The 20,158-nt window shown below is 37.8% G+C and overlaps 2 protein-coding genes across 1 annotated transcript in view; both read left to right on the top strand.

Annotated features, from left to right (window-relative positions):
• The window catches only part of LOC109490533 (olfactory receptor 56A4-like), a 195,089-nt gene that overhangs the window by 123,915 nt on the left and 51,016 nt on the right, over nt 1-20,158 (top strand).
• Nucleotides 14,311-20,158, top strand: part of LOC100482277 (olfactory receptor 52L1) — a gene marked incomplete at its 5' end in the record, with an annotated part of 6,729 nt that continues 881 nt past the window's right edge. Inside the window, one exon of the mRNA XM_034665605.1 lies at nt 14,311-14,332. Coding sequence (XP_034521496.1) covers nt 14,311-14,332 — 22 coding nt within the window. The remainder of the gene's footprint in view (nt 14,333-20,158) is intronic.

Below are 20,158 nucleotides of genomic sequence, written 5' to 3'. Positions count from 1 at the left end.
CTGCAAATGTTGGGTAATCGTTCTTTCTGATGGCTGAGTTATTCCATTGTATATATGGACCACAGCTTCTTAATCCAGTCATTGTTGAAGGGCATCTCGGCTCCTTCCACGATTTAGCTATTGTGGACAATGCTGCTATGAACATTGGGGGGCATATGGCCCTTCTCTTCACTCCATCTGTATCTTTGGGGTAAATACCCAGTGGTGCAATGGCTGGGTCATAGGGTAGCTCAATTTTTAACTTTTTAAGGGGTTCAGGCTTTTAAAATGACCTGTTGCAGGAAAATAGTGTCTGACATAAAGCGCTTCATTTAGCCTTCACCAAACAGGTGTTATTCATATGAGGAAACAGACTGAATGATTTGTCTAGATAAGAATCATGTATTGAAATCACTTTATTAAGTGTCAAAGCTATAGCGAACTTTTAGTGTTTTTAAATCCAGCATTCCTTCCATAAAATCTTAGTGGATAGGTCAGTACCCTATAGAATAGCATTTGTTTCCTCTTCTGATTATTAAATTAATGTTAAAGACATACCTAGCGCTGTATTTTTTAAACCACCAATGTTATTAACAAAAGATAGAAGGAGGGACAAATGGCAATAAACTTTTTATTTTTTTCAAGATTTTATTTAAATTCAAGTTAGTTCACATATAGTGTAGTATTAATTTCAGGGAAGAATTTATATCAGTTGCGTATAATACCCAGTGCTCATTACATCAAATGCCCTCCTTAATGCCCATAACTCAGTTTCCCCATCCCCCACTACACTTTTCCCCTCCAGCAACCCTCAGTTTGTTTCCTAGAGTTAAGAGTCTCTTACGTTTGTGAGAGACTGTGGACTCTGGGAAACAAACTGAGGGTTTTAGAGGGAAGGGGAGTGGGGGGATGAGCTAGCCCGGTTAAGGGTTTTAAGGAGGGCACGCATTGCATGGAGCACTGGGTCTTATGTGCAAACAATGAATCATGGAACACTACATCAAAAGCTAATGATGTACTGTATGGTGACTAACATATCATAATATTTAAAAAAAAGCCTCTTATGGTTTGCCTCCCTCCTGTTTTCATCTTACTTTATTTTTCCTTGCTTTCCCCTATGTTCATCTGTTTTGTTTCTTAAATTCCAAGTAGCAAAAAACTTATAACAGCTTCTGTATTTCTGTATGGTACAAGCCAGAAATACAGCATGCATTTTTTGGCACACATTTTAACACTTTTTTCTTTGTTAATTTCATGGCTTACCCTTGGCACTTTCACACTCTTCATTTTTACATTCTTGATTTTGTCAATTCTTTAATCTTTGGAGAACTTTTCAAATAATTGTACCAAAAAGTATACTTGAGAGACTGATGTTGGCAAAATGGTGGACTAGGAAACTCTAGGTCCTTGTTCTACCACAGAACACTAATTAAGTAACAGATTGACAAAAATAGCTTTGTGGGAGTTCTAGGAACTGAGAAACTAAGTAAGGATCTATAGGAACCAAGTAATTGCCCAACCAGGGAAATGCCACACTCAAAATTGCAGGAATTTTCATGGCATTTTTGTCTTGCTTTTGCCTCACTCTCTCCCTTGTGCAGGGTGGTACATGCAGGAGGAATCCACCTAAGTCTTTGTTCCTTCCTTGAGATGTAAGGTAAAAAGTGTATGGTCTTCTGACTGGAAAATCCCATCCGTTTGAGGTTGTCCCATCATCTTAGAGCTCAGCCTCATTCCTGTCCTGTCTTCTGATCATAGACCTTAGTCTCTACAAAAGTGAAGAACTTGTGAGAGGGAGTTACTAGAGGTGAAGAATCGAAAAAGGAAAGCCAGCCATGGAAGCCAAAGATAAGGCATATACTAATCAAATTCAGAGATCAGGACAGAATTACTGGAATGTGAGACATATCCATCCCCTCACCTCTCAGGATGTAGATTATTGGTCTATTTCCTTACTACTTCAGGATGGTCTTTGAAGAGGTTTTCAGACTGGCACTGCTTTTGGTAGCTGCTTTTGCTCTCCTGGCTTCAGCTGCCCGTATTCAGCCTTTTGTTGTTCAGAGCAGATCTGTAGCTTTGTTTGACATCCCTGGAGTGTGGAGTGTGGAGTGTGGGGTTTTAGAATAAAATTAGGTGCTGAGGATGCCCTGGTTTGGTGTGCTGCTCTATAAGCCCTCCCCACTCTATTTTAAGCATCCTCCAGGGTCTAATTTTTTTTTTTTATATCAAAATGGGAAAAGGGCTCTAGTGCCCTTAGGGGTGAGCCAAGTAATTTCAGGGAGTAGACCCATGCAACACTAATCTCAGGGCAACTCACCAGATGGACAGCTTTCCACTCCAGACTCCCCAGAGCTTAACTCACCCTTCTCTGATGAATAATATCCCTAAATTAAAGGACAGTTCTGAAGTATCCCCCCTTCAAATATACCTTTCCTTCATATTCCTTTCAGGGATTGCCCCTATCTATTTTCCCCTTCACAAACTTTGTGAGTAAACTTTATTTTGTTAACTCTTCCTCATCTCCTCAATACTTATTTCACTACAATTTAATTCTTGTTTCAACATTGCAGAAATTACTCTCGCTAGTGCTTGCTCTCAAATAGCTAAAAATAATGGATTTTTTAGAATGTAATCTTATCTGAACCCTCTCTAGTCTTAGTCTGTGTTGATTAGTTCCTTCTAGGACCACTTTCCTCTCTTGTCTTTCATGACATGGTACTTTTAGTGTTAATTAAACTGAAATAAAAGACTGATATTGCACTTATATTCAGATCAAATGCTCCTTAATGAGAAATATATTTGTCGATAATTCTGTCTAAAATGGCAGTCCCAATTCTATCATTCTCTGCATTATCTCAGGCACTTATACCATGACAAAGTATGGGGATATTTCTTAGTCATTTTGATTTGTAAAATTATTCTCTTATTCTTTGGGTTATTGTCTTACTTTTTTGATGGTATCCTTTGAAGCACAAACATTTTTAATTTTGTTGAAGTCCAATTTGTCGATTTTTCCCCCTTGTTCTGTGCTTTTGGTATCAGAACTAGGAAGGCTTTGCCTAAACAAAGTCATAAAGATTTACTTGTACATTTTTTTAAGAGGTTTGAAGTTTAAATTTTCATATTTAGATCTGTGACTCATCTTAAGTTAATTTTTGTATATGGTACAAGGAAGGGTCCAACTTCTTTCTTTGCACATGGATATTCAGTGCTCCTAGCACAATTCATTGAAAAGACTATTCTGTTCTCATTGAATGATCTTGGCACCCTTGTTGAAAATCATTTGAACATAAATGTATGAGTTAATTTGTGGACTTTTTTTTTTTTTGTTCGGATTTTACTTATTTATCTGAGAGAAAGAGAGAGCACGAGTGGGGAGGAAGGGCAGAGGGAGAGAAAGAAGGCTCAGCAAGGAGCCTGGTGTGGGACTCGATCCTAGAACCCTGGGATCATGACCTGAGCTGAAAGCAGGCACTTAACTGACTGAGCTGCCCAGGTGACCTATTTGTGGACTCTTAATTCTGTTGCATTCAACTATTTGTCTATCTTTATGTCAATACTGCATTGTTTTGATTACTGTGTTTTGTAGTCAGTTTTGAAATTGGGGCATGTGAGTCCTCCAACTTTGATTTTTTCCATGATTGTTTTGACTCAAGGTCCCTTGAAATTCCACATGAATTGTATGATCAGCTTGTCCATTTCTTCAAGAAAAAGAAAGCAATTAGTATTTTGCTAGGGTTGTATTGAATCTGTGAGTTAATTTGGAGAGTACTGCCATCTGAACCATATTAAGTCTTCCAATCATGAACACAGATGTCTTTCCATTCATTTAGTTCTACTTTAATTTCATTTATTTATTTATTTATTTTAAAAAATTTATTTAATTCAATTTAGTTAACATATACTGTATTATTAGTTTCAGGGGTAGAATTTAGTAATTCATTAGTTGCATATAACACCCAGTGCTCATTGCATCAAGTGTCCCCCTTAATGCCCATCATACAATTACCTCACCCCCCACCTCCTCCCCACCAGCAACCTTCAGTTTTTTTCCTAGAGTTAAGTATCTCTTATGGTTTGCCTCCCTATTTTCATACTTTAATTTCTTTCAGGAATGATTTGTAGTTTTCATTGTACAAGTCTTGTACCTCCTTGGTTTAATTTATTCTTAAGTATTTTATACTTTTTTAAAGTATTTTATACTTTTTGATGGTATTGTAAATTGAATGATTTCTTAATTCAATTTTTGAATTGTTCTTTGCAAATGTGTACAAATATAACTGATTTTTTAATGTTAATGTATCCTGCAACATTTCTGAATTTATTAGCGTTATTTTTTTTCTTTTTTGTGAGTTCTTTAGGATTTTCTATATATCAGATCATGTCATCTGTGAACAGAAATAGTTCTACAAATTCCCTATTTTATCTGGATACTCTTTATTTATTTTTATTGCCCAATTGTCTAGTCAGTCTAGCCAAAATTTGTCAATTTTGTTGATCTTTCAAAGAGCTGAATCCTGGTTTTGTTGATTTTCTTTATTCTTTTCTATTCTCCGCTGTAATGTTTAGTTTTTCCATCTTTCTTCTTGCTTTGTATTTAGTTTGCTCTTTTTCTAGTTCCTTAGTTACTTTCTGATTTAATATCTATTTTATTTTTTAATGTAGGTGTTATAGGTCTAAATTTTGAGCTATGCTTTTGACATATCCCATTAATTTTGGTATGGTGTATAATCATTTTTATTCTTATCAAGTATTTTCTAATTTTCTTTCTGATTTCCTCTTTGACCCAACTTTTTAAAGTTGATTATTGTTTAATTTTCACCTCCTTTTAAATTTACAGTTTTTCTTCTATTATTGAATTCTTTTTTTTTTTTAAAGATTTTATTTATTTATTTGACAGAGATAGAGACAGCCAGCGAGAGAGGGAACACAAGCAGGGGGAGTGGGAGAGGAAGAAGCAGGCTCATAGTGGAAGAGCCTGATATGGGCCTCGATCCCATAACGCCAGGATCACGCCCTGAGCCGAAGGCAGACTCTCAACCGCTGTGCCACCCAGGCGCCCCTCTTCTATTATTGAATTCTAATCTCATTCCATTGTGATTAGAGAAGGTACTTTGTATGATTTCAGTCTTTTTATATTTATTAACTCTTGTGGCCTGACATATGATCTATCCTGGAGAATCCTTAAAAAGAAAGTGCATTTTGCTTTTGTTGGATTGAATGTTCTGTATATACCCATTAGGTCTAGTTGGTTTATAGTCTTGTTCAAGTTTTCTATTTCCTTATCTTATGTGTAATTTTCCATCCATTGTTGAAAGTGGTTGTTGAAATCCCCAAGTATTATTGTTGAATTCTTTACTTTTCCCTTCAATTCTGTCATTTTTTGCTTCTTATATTTTGAGGATTTGTTGTTTGGGGGATATACTTGCATTATTGTCACAGTTCCTTGATGGATTTACCTTTTGTCATTATATAATATCCTTCTAGATCTCATGTAGCAATTTTTTTTAACCTAAAGTCTAATCCAATATTAAGTATACTAATATATATCCTAGCTTTCTTTTGGTCACTATTTGCATGGATTATCTTTTTCTTTTCTTTCACTTTCAATTTTTTTGTGTTTTTTGTTTTAAAGTGAGTCTCCTTGTAGAAAGCATATAGTTAGATAATGTTTTATTTAATCCATTCAGCCAGTTTCTGCCATAAAATTAGAGAGCCAACCTAGTTAAATTTAAAGTAATTCTTGATAAGGAAGAATTTCTGCCATTTTGCTAATTGTCTTCTACCTGTCATATCTTTTGTATTCCTGAATTTCTCAATTCTATGTGTTATACAAATATTTTATAGTATACTATTTTGATTCCCTTCTCCTTTTTTCCCTAATTTATTTTATTGTATATTTTCTGATTACTTTTTTTTTAGTTTTGTCCTGGGGATTATAATTAACACCTTAATTTATAATACTTTTGTTTGAATTAATATCAATTTAGTTTCAATAATATTCAAAATACTTTGCTTTTTATGTAGTTCCATCCCCTTTATCTTGTTATTGTCACAAATTACACTTTATGTGAGTCCTTTAACATAAATTTATAATTTTTGTTTTGTAGTTGTACTTTAAATCATAAAGAAAAAAGGTGTTTGTTAATATATATTGTCTTTTTTGAAAATTAAAAAAAATTCCACTATAGTTAACTGCAATGTTATATTAATTTCAAGTATAGAGTACAGTGAGTGATTCAACAATTCTATATATTACTCAGTGCTCATCACAATAAGTGTACTCTTAATTTCCTTCACTTATTTTACCCATTCCCCCACCCACCTCCCCTCTGGTAACAATCAGTTTGTTCTTTATAGGTAAGAGTCTGCTTTTTGGTTTGTCTCTCTCTCTCTCTCCTTTTTTTCTTCCTTTGTTCATTTGTTTTGTTTCTTAAATTCCTCATATGGGGGCACTTTGATGGCTCAGTTGTTTGAGTATCTGACTCTTGGTTTCAGCTCAGGTCATGGTCTTGAGGTTATGGTATCTAGCCCGATGCCAGGCTCTATGCTCAGCAGGCAGTCTGCTCGAGATCCTTTCTATCCCTCTCCCCCTACCTTTCCCCCTGTTCACACACACTCTCTCTCTTTATCAAATAAATGAATAAAACTTAAAAAAAAATTCCATGTATCAGTGAAACCATATGGTATTTGTCTTTCTCTGACTGGCTTATTTCACTTAGCATTATGCTCTCTCGATCCATCCATGTTGTTGCAAATGGCAAGATTTCATTGTATGCATATATGGTAATATTCCATTGTATGTATACATACCACATCTTCTTTATTCATTCATTTATCCATGGACACTTGGACTGTGTCCATAGTTTGGCTATTGTAAATAATACTGCCATAAACATTGGGGCGCATATATTTTTTTGAATTAGTGTTTCATATTCTTTGGGTAAATACCCAGTAGTGTAATTACTGGATCACATGGTAATTCTATTTTTAAGTTTTAGAGGAATCTTTATACTGTTTTTCACAGGGGCTGTGCTAGTTTGCATTCCCACCAAAAGTGCATGAGTGTTCCTTTTTCCCCACATCTTCACCAACACTTATTTCTTGTGTTTTTGGTTTTAGTCATTCTGACAGGTGTGAGGTGATATCTCATTGTGGTTTTGATCTGCATTTCCTTGATGATTAGTCATGTTGAGCATTATTAATTGTCTTTTATATTTCCCCATGTTATAGCCTTTACAGTGTTCATTCATTCTTTCTTTTGAAAAAGGAAAGCTTTATTCAACCAAAACATCCACTGTTAGCATTAACCACTTTCCCTAAATGATAAATTTCTCCATATATTAAATGATTTATACCATATTTGGTAGTTCAGCATTGTTGAAATTTATTTAAATTCTCCAATTACTGCTTCTCAATTGGAGAATGTTCTCTTTCTTATAAAGTGATCCAAATGACAAAAAAATGTGGTAATCCATTGAAAAAAGTTCAGGCAAGTATGATGAATGTAGCAGAATTTCTTAGCCCAATTCAGTTAACTTTACTATGGTGGTTTGTGATGTCTGTAGTCAAATGTTGTCATGGAAAACTATAGGTCCATGTCTACTAACCAAAGCAGAGTGCTTTTAAAATAACTTTTGGTATGTAATTTCAATTTCTTGACAATAAGAAGTTAGTTAAACCTGGTTTAAAAAGCAGTAATGAATTGCCCTTTTTGCAGGCCACCATACAATTACTGGAAAATTTTTTGGTTGCAATGATGGCTTTAACACATATTTTGGAATTTCATCAACATCCAGCTATTGTCCAGATCACTTTCAATTTTATTTTTTGTCAAAGCTCATGATCCTGTCCAAAATAAGTCTCTGCTCTTTCAAGTCTAAGAGATGAGCCCATCTCTAATCGTCTGTTTGTGATCATCCATCATGGTGTGATACCTACCCACTTGTCCAATGTTTTTGCCTTTCCTATTGTAACCAGAAGTTGGGTGTTGAGATATTGTTGTAGCTGAAACTCTGAAATCTGCTGCAAGGCCTTGAATTACTGTTTTGGAGTTAGCTTCCACTATGGTTTTCAACTGATCTTCATTTAAAACAGATTTGTGTCTCCGTCAAGGCTCATCTTTCAGACTCAGCTCCCCAGAACAAAAATTTCAAGGCACCACTGTATAGTCCTTTCACTAACAGAGGTTTCTCTAAAGACAGTCTTGACGTGTGTACTTGCTATGGATGCACTATATCCCAGTTTAAGATCATATAAAAAAAGGATTCAGAAATCTTTCAAAGATAATCACATTGGTAAAAGGTGATGATTTCTCTTAGTGGTTTATTTAAAAAATTTCCTATTAATAAATACATAACCACAGAGACAAGATTTACATGCAGCAGGAATCTCTTGCTTGCAGTTGGGCATGATTTGGTGGCCATCTTCATTTTCTTAGCTCACCTTGCACACATGCTTCTCTCTGGCAGCAGCTGTGGTGGTGGCAGCAATGGCTTTGGCTCTTCCCTTTGTATTTCAGTGGCCTGGCCTCTGCCCGCTCCATGCCTTCTGGCCAGACCAAGGCTATTCTTTATTTCTTTGTATGGATTTGAGTTTCTGTTTAGAGTCCTTTTAGGTCAACCTAAAGGTCTCCTTTTGCATTTTTTTTTTTGGTAGGGTAGCTCTACTAGCTGTGAACTCTGTTTTTGTTTTGTTGGGAATTGGCTGGGAGTATTTTAATTTCTTCTTTATTTTTGAAGGAGAGGTTTACCAGACACAGAAATCTTGGTTGACATTTTTTTCTTTCAGCACTTTTAATTTGCCATCCTAATGACTTCTAGTCCCCATGTTTTTCTTTCTTTCTTTCTTTCTTTCTTTCTTTCTTTCTTTCTTTCTCTTTCTTTCTTTCTTTCTTTCTTTTTTCTTTCTTTTTTTTTTAAGATTTTATTTATTTATTTGAGAGAGAGAGGGAGAGGAAATAGAAGCAGGGGAGGGGCAGAGGGAGAGAAAGAGAGAGAATCTCAAGCAAACTCCACCCTGAGCATGGAGCCTGATGTGGGGCTCAACCCCATGACCCTGAGATCATGAACTGAGCTGAAACCAAGAGTCAGATGCCCAACCAACTGAGCCATGAAGGTGCCCATAGTCTCCGTGGTTTCTGATGAGAAATCAACTACTAATCTTATTAAGGATCTCTTACGACTATTCTCTTGCTACCACTATGATTCTGTCTTTTTCTTCCTTTCTAAAGTTTGATTATAATACGTCTCAATGTGGATCTCACTGAGTTTATCCTACAAGAATTTATTGAGCTCTTGAATGTATAGATTCAAATCTTTCATCAAATTTGGAAAGCTTTCTGTGACTATTTCACTATTTCTTCAAATATTCTTTTTTTTTTCTCCTTCTGGCATTCCCATTATGTGTGTGTTGATATGATTTATTGGGGTCCTACAGGTCTTTTAGGTTCTGTCCACTTTATTCTATTTTTCTGCTTCTCATTTTGGTTAATCTCAATGGACTCGTCTTGAATTTAATAAATTCTTTATTCTGCTTGTTTAAATCTGCTATTACACCCATCTAGTGAATTTTTAATTTAGTTATTGTAATTTTCAAGTCCAGAATTTTTATTTGGTCTCTTTTTATGATTTCTCTCTTTTTATTGATATTCTTGATTTGGTGAGACAAATGTTATATTGGTTTGCTCTAGTTTTTTGTTCATGGTTTATTTTTTTTCTCATTGAGCATATTTAAGACAGTTTCTCTTCTTTTTCTTATGCCTGTGTATGAGACATACTTCTTATTTCTTTGCATACCTCATAATTTTTGGTTAAAAGTGGACATTTTGAATATTATAATGAAGAAACTGTGGAATTCAGTTTCTCCCCCTCCCTGAGGTTTGTGGGACCTTTCGGATGAAATGAGTCCTTCAGGATGAAATGAAAGGACACTAAACAGTGACTCCTTATGGTGGTGCTGTTGCTTTTTAGGGATTCCAGACAAATTTTATAGTCTGAAGTTTTTGTTGTTCGTGGTTACTAAAGTCTCTGCTGATTAGCTTGGTGGTCATCTAGTGAGTCAACAGAAATTTCCTTAATTGCCTGGAATGAAAAAACTTCATTCTTTGCAGGTGGAGTCTGTGTGTGTGTTGCAGCATGCCTTCAACAGTCAACTAACTAGGCGCTTTGCAATGCTACTTTAATATTGGTATTCTGCTTGCACAGAGACTGAAGGTCAGCAGAGGTAAGAGTTAAGGGCCTTCTCAGGTCTTTTCTGAGCATGCATTCCGTCTTTGACTTGTTTGAGACTTTCTAGATTCCCAGGCATATGTGAGGACTTTTCAAAGTAAGCTCTTATTCCAGTGAGACATCTCACTACCTAGCCTTCCCTCCAATGCTTTTGGTGTGTCTGTTGATTCCCCAACTGTCATTCCTTCTCTCAGGTGGCTGAGGATAATCCATTTGTCTTTAAATGTTTTTGACAAATGCTCATAAGTAGCCACCACCCCGTCCTGGGAAAGTTCTGAGTTATGTGAAATAAAAGCAACTTCTTTGCACCTATCTTTCAGGAAATCACAAGACAGGCTGAAACAAACAACTATAATTCTTTGAGAACAAAGTCTGATCTGCTTCTTCCAGTACCATGGAGCCCCATGGGGAACACAGGCTGCCATTTTCAAGACCACTGCTGAACTAAAGAGGGAGGGATGAGGCCGGGGTGAGTTAAAATGTCACAGAGCTCTCTTACTGAGATTCAGTCACCTTCTTGATTGAGTTGTTCACCTCATTCCTGCAAATCTTTGACTAATTTCTAAGGTTCTGATAAAGTTGATTCTAACAGTTTGGGATAGTTTATTTGCTGTTTTTGTGGGGGGACAGGCCCCTATAGTTCCTTCGTCTGCTATTTCACTGACGTCACCAGAAAGGGTTTTACTTGCTGGTTGATACATGCTTGTCTGACAGGCTTTGCTGGAGTGTGCACAGCTTCTTTAGTGCCCAGGCTCTACAGTACACTCATCTCAAGTACCCAGGTCCTATAGTGCTTGGCAGCCAGCAGCACCCAGTGGTTGGGTGATTCCTGCACCAACTCCCTGGGGTGGGTTTGTGGCAGAGCGTCTGGTGATGTACCTTCTTGTGAACATCTGTCCTCAACACCCTAGAATGTGGATTTCCAGCAATTTCCATTGACATGTCATTACAACAACTTCTTTTCTGTTCAGTGTACCATCTTGTTCCCTCTCCAACAGGGCCTGATTCTCAGCTCAGGGTGGGTCTTCCTGGGCAACCTCTCTTATTTCAAGTGGTAGGGGCCGCTCCCTTACATCTGCTATTGTTACATTCTTTGGAGTTCTCTCTACTTATAGCCAATACCTTGATAATCCAATTCCTTCTTATAGTTGAAAATTATTTATATTAAACTTTCCTTGTTTAAATTAAATTAAATTGGCTTGTCTCTTCTGATTATACCCAGAATGATAATTAGAGGAACAAAACAGACTATTATATGTTGGGGTGTTGATCTATTTTTATTGATTTTGGGAGGAATCCTCTCTGCCTCTTGGGCATGAATGCTTGTTTCCTTCCCCAGATTAGGGAAGTTCTCAGCTATGGTTTCCTCAAAAATACCCTTTGGTCCCCCCCCACCCCCTGAGGGTCCCCAATAATTCTGACATTGGTTTGTTTCAGGGGATCATTAATTTCTCGAAACCTTTCTTCATGGGCTATTAGTTGTTGTTCTCTCTTTTCCTCAACTTCCTTCCTTTCCTCTAGATCACTTATTCTCTCTTCTGCCTCATTTACCCTAGCTGTTAGAGCGTCCAATTTAGACTGCATCTCATTCATAGCATTTTTAAGTTTGGCCTGATTAGATCTCCTTTCCACTTTTAGAGAGTCCATATTGTCATTATTTTTTCAAGCCTAGCTCTTAATTTTATAATTGCTACCCTGAATTCCATCTCTGACATCTTACTTACATCCATATTGATTAGCTCTGTGGCAGAGAACATTGCCTCTGGTTCTTTCTTTTGTTGTGAATTCCTCCTAGTCATTTTGCCAGAGAAGGGTGGGTGAACGAGAGAGCAGAGTCCAAAATATCAAGTCAAACTCTCTCTTTTCACAGATGACATGATACTTTATGTGAAAAACCCAAAAGACTCCACCCCAAAATTGCTAGAACTCATACAGCAATTCAGCAATGTGGCAGGATACAAAATCAATGCACAGAAATCATTTGCATTTCTATACAGTATCAATGTGACTGAAGAAAGAGAAATGAAGGAATTAATCCCATTTACAATTACACCAAAAACCAGAAGATACCTAGGAATAAAGCTAACTGAAGAGGTAAAGAATCTGTACTCTAGAAACTACGGAATAGTTACAAAAGAAACTGAGGAAGACACAAAGAGATGGAAAAGCATTCCATGGTCATGGATTGGAAGAATAAACATTGTTAAAATGTCTCTGCTGCCCAGAGAAATCTACACATTCATTGCAATCCCTATCAGAATACCATCAACAGGGCACCTGGGTGGCTCAGTCGGTTAAGCATCTGCCTTTGGCTCAGGTCACGATCTCGGAGTTCTGGGATCAAGTCCCACTTTGGGCTCTCTGCTAGGCAGGGAGTCTGCTTCTCCCTCTGCCCTTCATCCTGCTCATGCTCTCTCTCTCTCAATTAAATAAGTAAAAAAAAAATAAATACCAACAACATTTTTTACAGAGCTGAAACAAACAATCCTAGGATTTGTATGGAACAAGAAAAGACCCCAATTTGCCAGGGGAATGTTGAAAATAAAACCAAGGCTGAGAGCATGACAATGCTTGACTTCAAACTATATTACAAAGCTGTGATCATCAAGACAGCATGGTACTGACACAAAAACGGACACATAGACCAATGGGACAGAATAGAGACCCCAGAAATGGACCCTTAACTCTATGGTCAACTAATCTTTGACAAGCAGGAAAGAATATCCAATGGAAAAAAGCCAGTCTCTTTAAGAAATGGTGCTGGGAGAATTGGACAGCCACAAGGAGAAGAATGAAACTTGACCATTCTCTTACACTGTACACAAAGATAAATTCAAATTGGATGAAAGACCTGAATGTGAGACAGGGATTCATCAAAATTCTAGAGGAGAACACAGGGAGTAACCTCTCTGACCATGGCTGCAGCAACTTCTTGGAAGACATATCTCTAAAGGTAAGGGAAACAGAGGCAAAAATGAACTTTTGGGACTTCATCAAGATAAAAAGCTTCTGTACAGTAAAGAAAAGTCAACAAAACTAAAAGGCAACCTATGGGATGGGAGAAGATATTTGCAAATGACATAACAGGTAAAGGGTTGGTATTCAAGATCTATAAAGAACTTATCCCCAAATTCAACATCCAAAAAACAAATAACCCAGTCAAGAAATGGGCTAAAGACATGAACAGACACTTCTCCAAAGCAGATACACAAATGGCCAACAGTCACATGAAAAAATGCTCCGCATCACTTGCCATAGGGAAATACAAATCAAAACCACAATGGGATATCACCTTACACCGGCTAGAATGGCTAAAATTAACAAGACAGAGAACAACAAATGTTGGTGAGGATGTGTAGAAAGGGGAACCCTCTGGGGTGCCTGGGTGGCTCAGCCATTAAGCGTCTGCCTTTGGCTGAGGTCATGATCCCAGGGTCCTGGGATTGAGCCCCGCATTGGGCTCCCTGCTCGGCTGGAAGCCTGCTTCTCCCTCTCACACTCTGCTTGCTTGTGTTCCCTCTCTCACTGTCTCTCTCTGTCAAATAATAAAATATAAAAGAAAAAAGAAGGGGCGCCTGGGTGGCACAGCGGTTAGGCGTCTGCCTGCGGCTCAGGGCGTGATCCTGGCGTTCTGGGATCGAGCCCCACATCGGGCTCCTACGCTGTGAGCCTGCTTCTTCCTTTCCCATTCCCCCTGCTTGTGTTCCCTCTCTTGCTGGCTGTCTCTATCTCTGTTGACTGAATAAATAAAATCTTAAAAAAAAAAGAAGAAGAAAGAAAAGAAAGGGGAACCCTCTTACACTGTTGGTGGGAATGCTAGCTGGTACAGCAACTCTGGAAAACAGTTTGGAGGTTCCTCAAGATGTTAAAAATAGAGCTATCCTATGACCCAGCAATTGCACTACTGGGTATTTACCCCAAAGATACAGATATAGTGAAAAAAAGGGGCATATGTACCCCAATATTCATAGCAGCAATGTCCACAATAGCCAAACTGTGGAGGGAGCTGAGATATCCTTCAACAGATGAATGGATAAAGAAGATGTGATTCATATATACAATGGACTATTACTTAGCCATCAGAAAAGATGAATACTTACTATTTATATTGACATGGATGGAACTGGAGGATATTATGCCAAGTGAAATAAGTCAAGCAGAGAAAGACAATTATCATATGCTTTCACTCATATGTGGAATATAAAGAATAGTGCAGAGGATCATAAGGGAAGGGAGCGAAAACTGAATGGGAAGAAATCAGAGAGGGAGATAAACCATAAGAGACTTTGGACTCCGAGAAACAAACTGAGGGTTGTGGAAAGGGAGGTGGTTGGGGGGATGGGGACACTGAGTTATGGGCATTAAGGAGGGCATGTGATGTGATGAGCACTGGGTGTTACACACAACTTATGAATCATTGAACACGACATCAAAAACTAATGATGTACTCTATGTTAGCTAATTGAATTTAAATTAAATATAAATTAATAAAGATTTTATTTGTAAAAAGCATACTAGAAATTGGTATGAACAAAGGGTTTAGTAAAATTCACAAAACGAATTTTGCTAGTGTCGTGAGCTATATTAAAAATTAAAAAAAATTTAAATAGAAGTGATAATGCTTTAAAAATAATAATGACTCATAAGTAAAATTCCAAATTACTTCAGTAAAATCCAGTGTTCTGGTTATCTACTCTTTTTAACAAACCACCATAAACATAGTGGCATAAAATAATATTTATTTTATCACTCTCATAGATTCTGTGGGTCAGGAATTCAAGAGCAGTACAGTGGAGTAGAGTGCAGTGGCTTCCTTCTCAAACAGGTGAAAGTAATCATGTGGCTAGGGGCTGGAATCAGTGGAAGGAATCTTCACTCATATGTCTGCTCCTGGGCTGTCACGGTTTTAAGACTGGTCTTAGCTGGGAGTGTTGACTAGTGGACCTACCTAAGGCCTCTTCATGTGGTTTTAGACTTCTCACTGCATGGCAGCTGGATTCTTAGAGGGAAGGAAACATTCCAAGACATGCAGGCAGGTGCTGAATGGTCTTTTCTGGCCTGGACTTCTGTTACATTCTATTGATTGTCAGTGGATCACCAAGGCCACTCAGATTCGGGGGCAGGGAGTTTAATTAGATTTAATCCTTGGTGAGGAATTGTCAATGTTACATTACAACAGAGCCTGTGGAATGGAGATGTGTGGTCCTCTCTGTAATGTGTCGTACCCAGTGAGATTTTTGTTTGCCTGAGAAAAATCTTTATTTCTGCTTTACTTTTGAAGGATAATTTCACAGGGTCTAGAATTCTGGGTGGTTGTTTTCTGTCTCTTAACCTTTTAAATATTTCACTCCTCTCTTTTCTTTCTTGCATGTTTTCTCAGGTGAAGTCAGATGTAATTCTTGTCTTTGTTCCTCTATAGATAGGGTGTTTTATGCCCCTCTGACTTCTTACATTATTTTTTCTTTATCTTTGATTTTTGGTAGTTTGAAAATGATATGCCTAGATGTAGTTTTTGGGGCATTCATTCTTTTTGGTATTTTCTGAGCTTCCTGGATGTGGTTTGGTGTTTGAAATTCATTTGGGGAAATTTTGTCATTATTGTTTCAAATATTTCTTCCTTTCTTTCTTCTTGTAATCCTATTATGTGTATGTTATACCTTTTGTAGTTGCCTCACAGACTGGTTATTCTGTTCTTTTTTTTTCTTTTTTAGTCTTTGTTCCCTTTGCTTTTCAGTTTTTGAGGATTCTATTGATCTATGCTCAAGCTCAGAGATTCTTTCCTCTGCCATATCCAATCTAATAAGTCCATCAAAGTCATTCTTCCTTTCTGTTACAGTGTTGTTGTTGTTTTTAATTTCTAGCATCTCTTTTTGTTTTCTTCTTAGTATTTCTATTTCTCTGCTTACATTGCCTATCTGCTCTTGCATGATGTCTACTTTGTCTATTAGAGCTCTTAGCCTATTATTCATAATTGTTTAAAATTCCGAGTCTGATAATTCCAACTACCCTGCCATGTCTGGGCCTGATGCATGCTTTGACTCTTTAAAATGTGTTTTGCTTTTTATATGACTTGTAGTTTTTTGTTGATAGCTGGACATGATGTATTAGGCCAAAAAAAAAAAACAAAAAACAAAACACAACAACAACAACAACAACAACAACAAACACCTCCCCAAACTGCTATATATAGACCTTAGTAATGATGTGGTGGGTTGTGGGGGGAGGAGAAATGTTCTATAGTACTGTGATTAGATCTCAGTGTTTTAGTGCCATGAGACTGTGAACTTCACAAGTGTCTTTCAGTTTTTTTCCCCCTTTTTAACAGGACAGGATGGTTATTTCAGAGAATTAACCAACTCTCCTGCCCAATCGGCTATCCCTGGGGCAGTAGACTTAGCTCTGTGTGCCTCCAGCCAATGTGGAGGCAACTTGGGCTCTGTCCATGTATACCTGTGTGTCCTCTGAGACCTGTCAATTGGTAATAACATCTTGCCTGCCCAGTGCCTTGTTCACAGTCACCACCTTTTCTTTGGAGAAATGTCAAGAATGGACTTGCCTTTCAGAGTGAAGATGACAGAACTAACTAAAAGTCCATGCACAGGATTTCAGGTGTGGGAATTGAGGCCACATTTGGGGCTTACAGTTTTGGGGATGACTACTGACAGCTGACTTCTTCCTTTCTCATAGCCCTTGTGATAGGAACTATTTCTTGGTTGGCTACTATGGCTCTGAGGCTTCCAATACATCTGGTCTGACACCTTTTAGTTGTCTGAAGTTCATTTCCTTTTGCCTCAGAGTAGCTGTTGTCCCCAGGTCTGACTTCTTGAAACTAATCCTCTCTGTTCAGTTTCCCTTAGCTTCTGCCCTTCAGACCACACATTGCCGTAAGGTAACCTTTGAGCTTGCCAATACTTACCAAAGCCATGGTTGAATCTTCATAGTCATTCACAGAGGACTTTAGCATCCTAACTTGACATCCTAAACATCATATACGATGCATGTAGACACAGCTAATTTACCCACTTTACCCAAGTCTTGCCAGAGCTAGAAGGAACTCATTCTGGAAATCTTTATCTTCAGGACCTGAGTGATGTGTTTGGTTTCCTCTTTGGTATTCAGAGATTGCTGTATAGCCCTTCTGAATATAAAATCCCCTTCATCACTGTTAGTCCCATCCTGGAGCAGATGGTCATCATGGAAACTAAATGGGGATTCAGAGTATTGCTACAGCTGAACAGAGAGGACCAAAATAGAACCTTTGAGTCTGGCAATTTTTTCCTTTTTCTCAGTTGTTTCCAGGTTGCTGAATTTCCCTCAACCCTGAATCAAGACTGTGAAGTATGCATCCTCAAAGATAGCCCAGAGATCAGGAGAATGGTCCCCCTCTACCAGGCATATTTTACTCATTGTTTATATGTCCTGGATTTGACACCTGAACTCTGCCTCTGAGGGTTTGATTTCTGTTTTTCCCTCTCCTAGTATGTCATCACTGTGAACCCACTGTTTCTGTCCCCTCCCGTAATCTCTGTGTCCCTGCATCTCACTTTTACCACTATGATCACGTCCATACCACTGTAGAGAAGATTATGGAAACAGGGAAGAGCCACAGTCCACAAAGGCCTGCCTGCAGAGACAGTGACAGAAGTGACCAGCAGTGACCAGAGGTGTCCTTCAATTCTGACAGAATCTGGGATTCTGCTATAGCTTTTTTTGGCATAGAGATTCAACAGGGTTCCTTCTGACATGAGGCACCCAGAATATCACTTCAGGTGAGCAGCATGAGTCCCAATGAGTTCATCCCTCATAGATCCCCACTATCTGCTAATCACTGCTAGCCCTAAAGTTTTTGTCTATCTTGTCAAGTTTCTGCAATTCCTGGTTGTTTTATATGCTCATCTATTTATAGATGTAATATAATCATGTAGATATTTATTATTAAACAAACATTACTGAGTACCAGTTAGATTCTGCACTTCTCTAACTTGCCCTGGGACTGCTGCCCCAAGCAAGACATAGCCCCTGCTCTCCAAGGACTGATACACTGATGGGATTTCCAGTGCAAGGGAGTCAGTGCAATGTCACAACTAGTAAAGTGATTTGATAGGAAAGAAAGGGAGACATGCCATGCTGCCTTACAGAATTTAGGGATGGCTTCATAGAAAATAGTTTGCTTGGAGTGAATTTATGTGAATAAATAGGAATGTACAGCTTCAGTTCTTTGCTAATTGTCCTCTGCTTCCTGGCCAGAGAACTAATATATCTTCACTGAGCTTCTTGGGAATAAAGTCTGTTCTGCTTTTCCTCTAAGATTCACTGGGGGACCTCTTGTTGACATTAGCAATTAATTTTTTAGAAATAGCCCTAGGCTTTTGCTCTAAACTCACAAATCACACAGCATAAAGAGGCAGGTTGTACTCAGGTACTTGTGTGTCTGCTCTCTCTCTTACCCTTTGTATTTAGCTACATCCTCCACTGCTCTGCTGACACTACTCCTATCAAAGTGGTGGGTGACCTTCCACAAATGGACAGCTGTTCTCTGACTCCTCAGCTGAAAACCAAGACATGGGCTGAAACTTGCAGCAGTAAGACAGAAACTTAACTTTCTCACTACGTAGAATGTCAAGCACTGAAATGTGATTTTTTGTAATTATGGGATTCTCCTGGAAGTCTGAATAAAAATATGTTACTGTTACTTGCAGTTATAAGTGGATTTGAATGTGGAAGGAAAACAAAGACTGGGAATTATGTTCCTATGTGTCATTTCAGATTTTGTAACTGCCATGTTCAGAGATTTGTAGTCATCGATTCATAAAAAAGGCACTAGGAGTGATCTATAGATGCACAATCTTCAGGAGCTGAGTCTTTCCTGACTCTTTTTATGTAGAAATACATGTGAACCTCTCCCTTATGTAGAAAAATACAATTATTTCAGGCCATGTCTGCCTCTTAAGACAAACATACAGATGCAAACACATCCAGCGTCAGGTTGTTTGTTTTAATGTTCAAGAAGTGAATCACATGGAGAAGGTTAAACAGACACCTATTTAATTGTCTTTCTTGTTAATATGGGGGTTTCAGGAACACTGAATCATCATGACTTCATGGTGAGAGATAAACAGCAAAAATTTGAGACAGAGAAACTGATTCATGTGGACAAAGTAAAAAGGAGAGGCCATAATCTCATATTCAGCAGTCTTTTTTATAAATGTTACTAATAATGATAACTACAATTGATTTAAGATGATGTATATGAGATAACCTTTGAAAATTTCTCCACCATCTTAAATGTATGATTTTATTCCATGGATTAAATGGACTAAGGGTTTTAACCTCAGAAGTGAGAAGATGACATCTATGTTAGGAAAAACCTCTGGCTACAGGGTAGAGACTGGTTTGAAGGGTATAAAATCAAAGCCAGAGAGACTTAGGGAATTAATCCAGGTGGTAGAAGTTAGGAGTGTGCACTAGGCGGTGACACTGGAGGGTGAGAAGAATGAGTGGGTAAAAAGAGCCAACAGGGGTTAAACTGTAGTCAACAGGAACTAGTAACAAAAGGGAGGAGAGATANAGAATGAGTGGGTCAAAAGGGGTTAACTGCAGTCAATAGGAACTGGTGACAAGTAAAAGGGAGGAGAGATCAGAATGAGTAAGTTTCTACATTGGGTTGAATAGGTACATATAGTGATTTAACTAAAAAAACTATGAGCATGGAGGAGGTAGAGTGGATTTGGGAAGAACAGGCAAGTTAATTCAGTCTTGAATTCGTTGGGCATTGGTATAGATATTTCAGTATAGATAAATGCAAAATGCATCTGGGTTGCAGAAAGGTATTTGACTCAGAGACCTGGAGTATTTGACTCAGAAACCTTGGAAGAAATGAAAGTATATAAATGGTTAAAATATTATAAATGGATGAACTCAATCGGAGATAACATACAGAACAGGGAAGG

Source organism: Ailuropoda melanoleuca, chromosome 8 (genome assembly GCF_002007445.2).
Source record: "Ailuropoda melanoleuca isolate Jingjing chromosome 8, ASM200744v2, whole genome shotgun sequence".
Classification (NCBI taxonomy): Eukaryota; Metazoa; Chordata; class Mammalia; order Carnivora; family Ursidae; genus Ailuropoda; species Ailuropoda melanoleuca.
The sequence above is the reverse complement of the archived record's forward strand: the minus strand, read 5'-3'. Positions and strand labels throughout refer to the sequence as shown.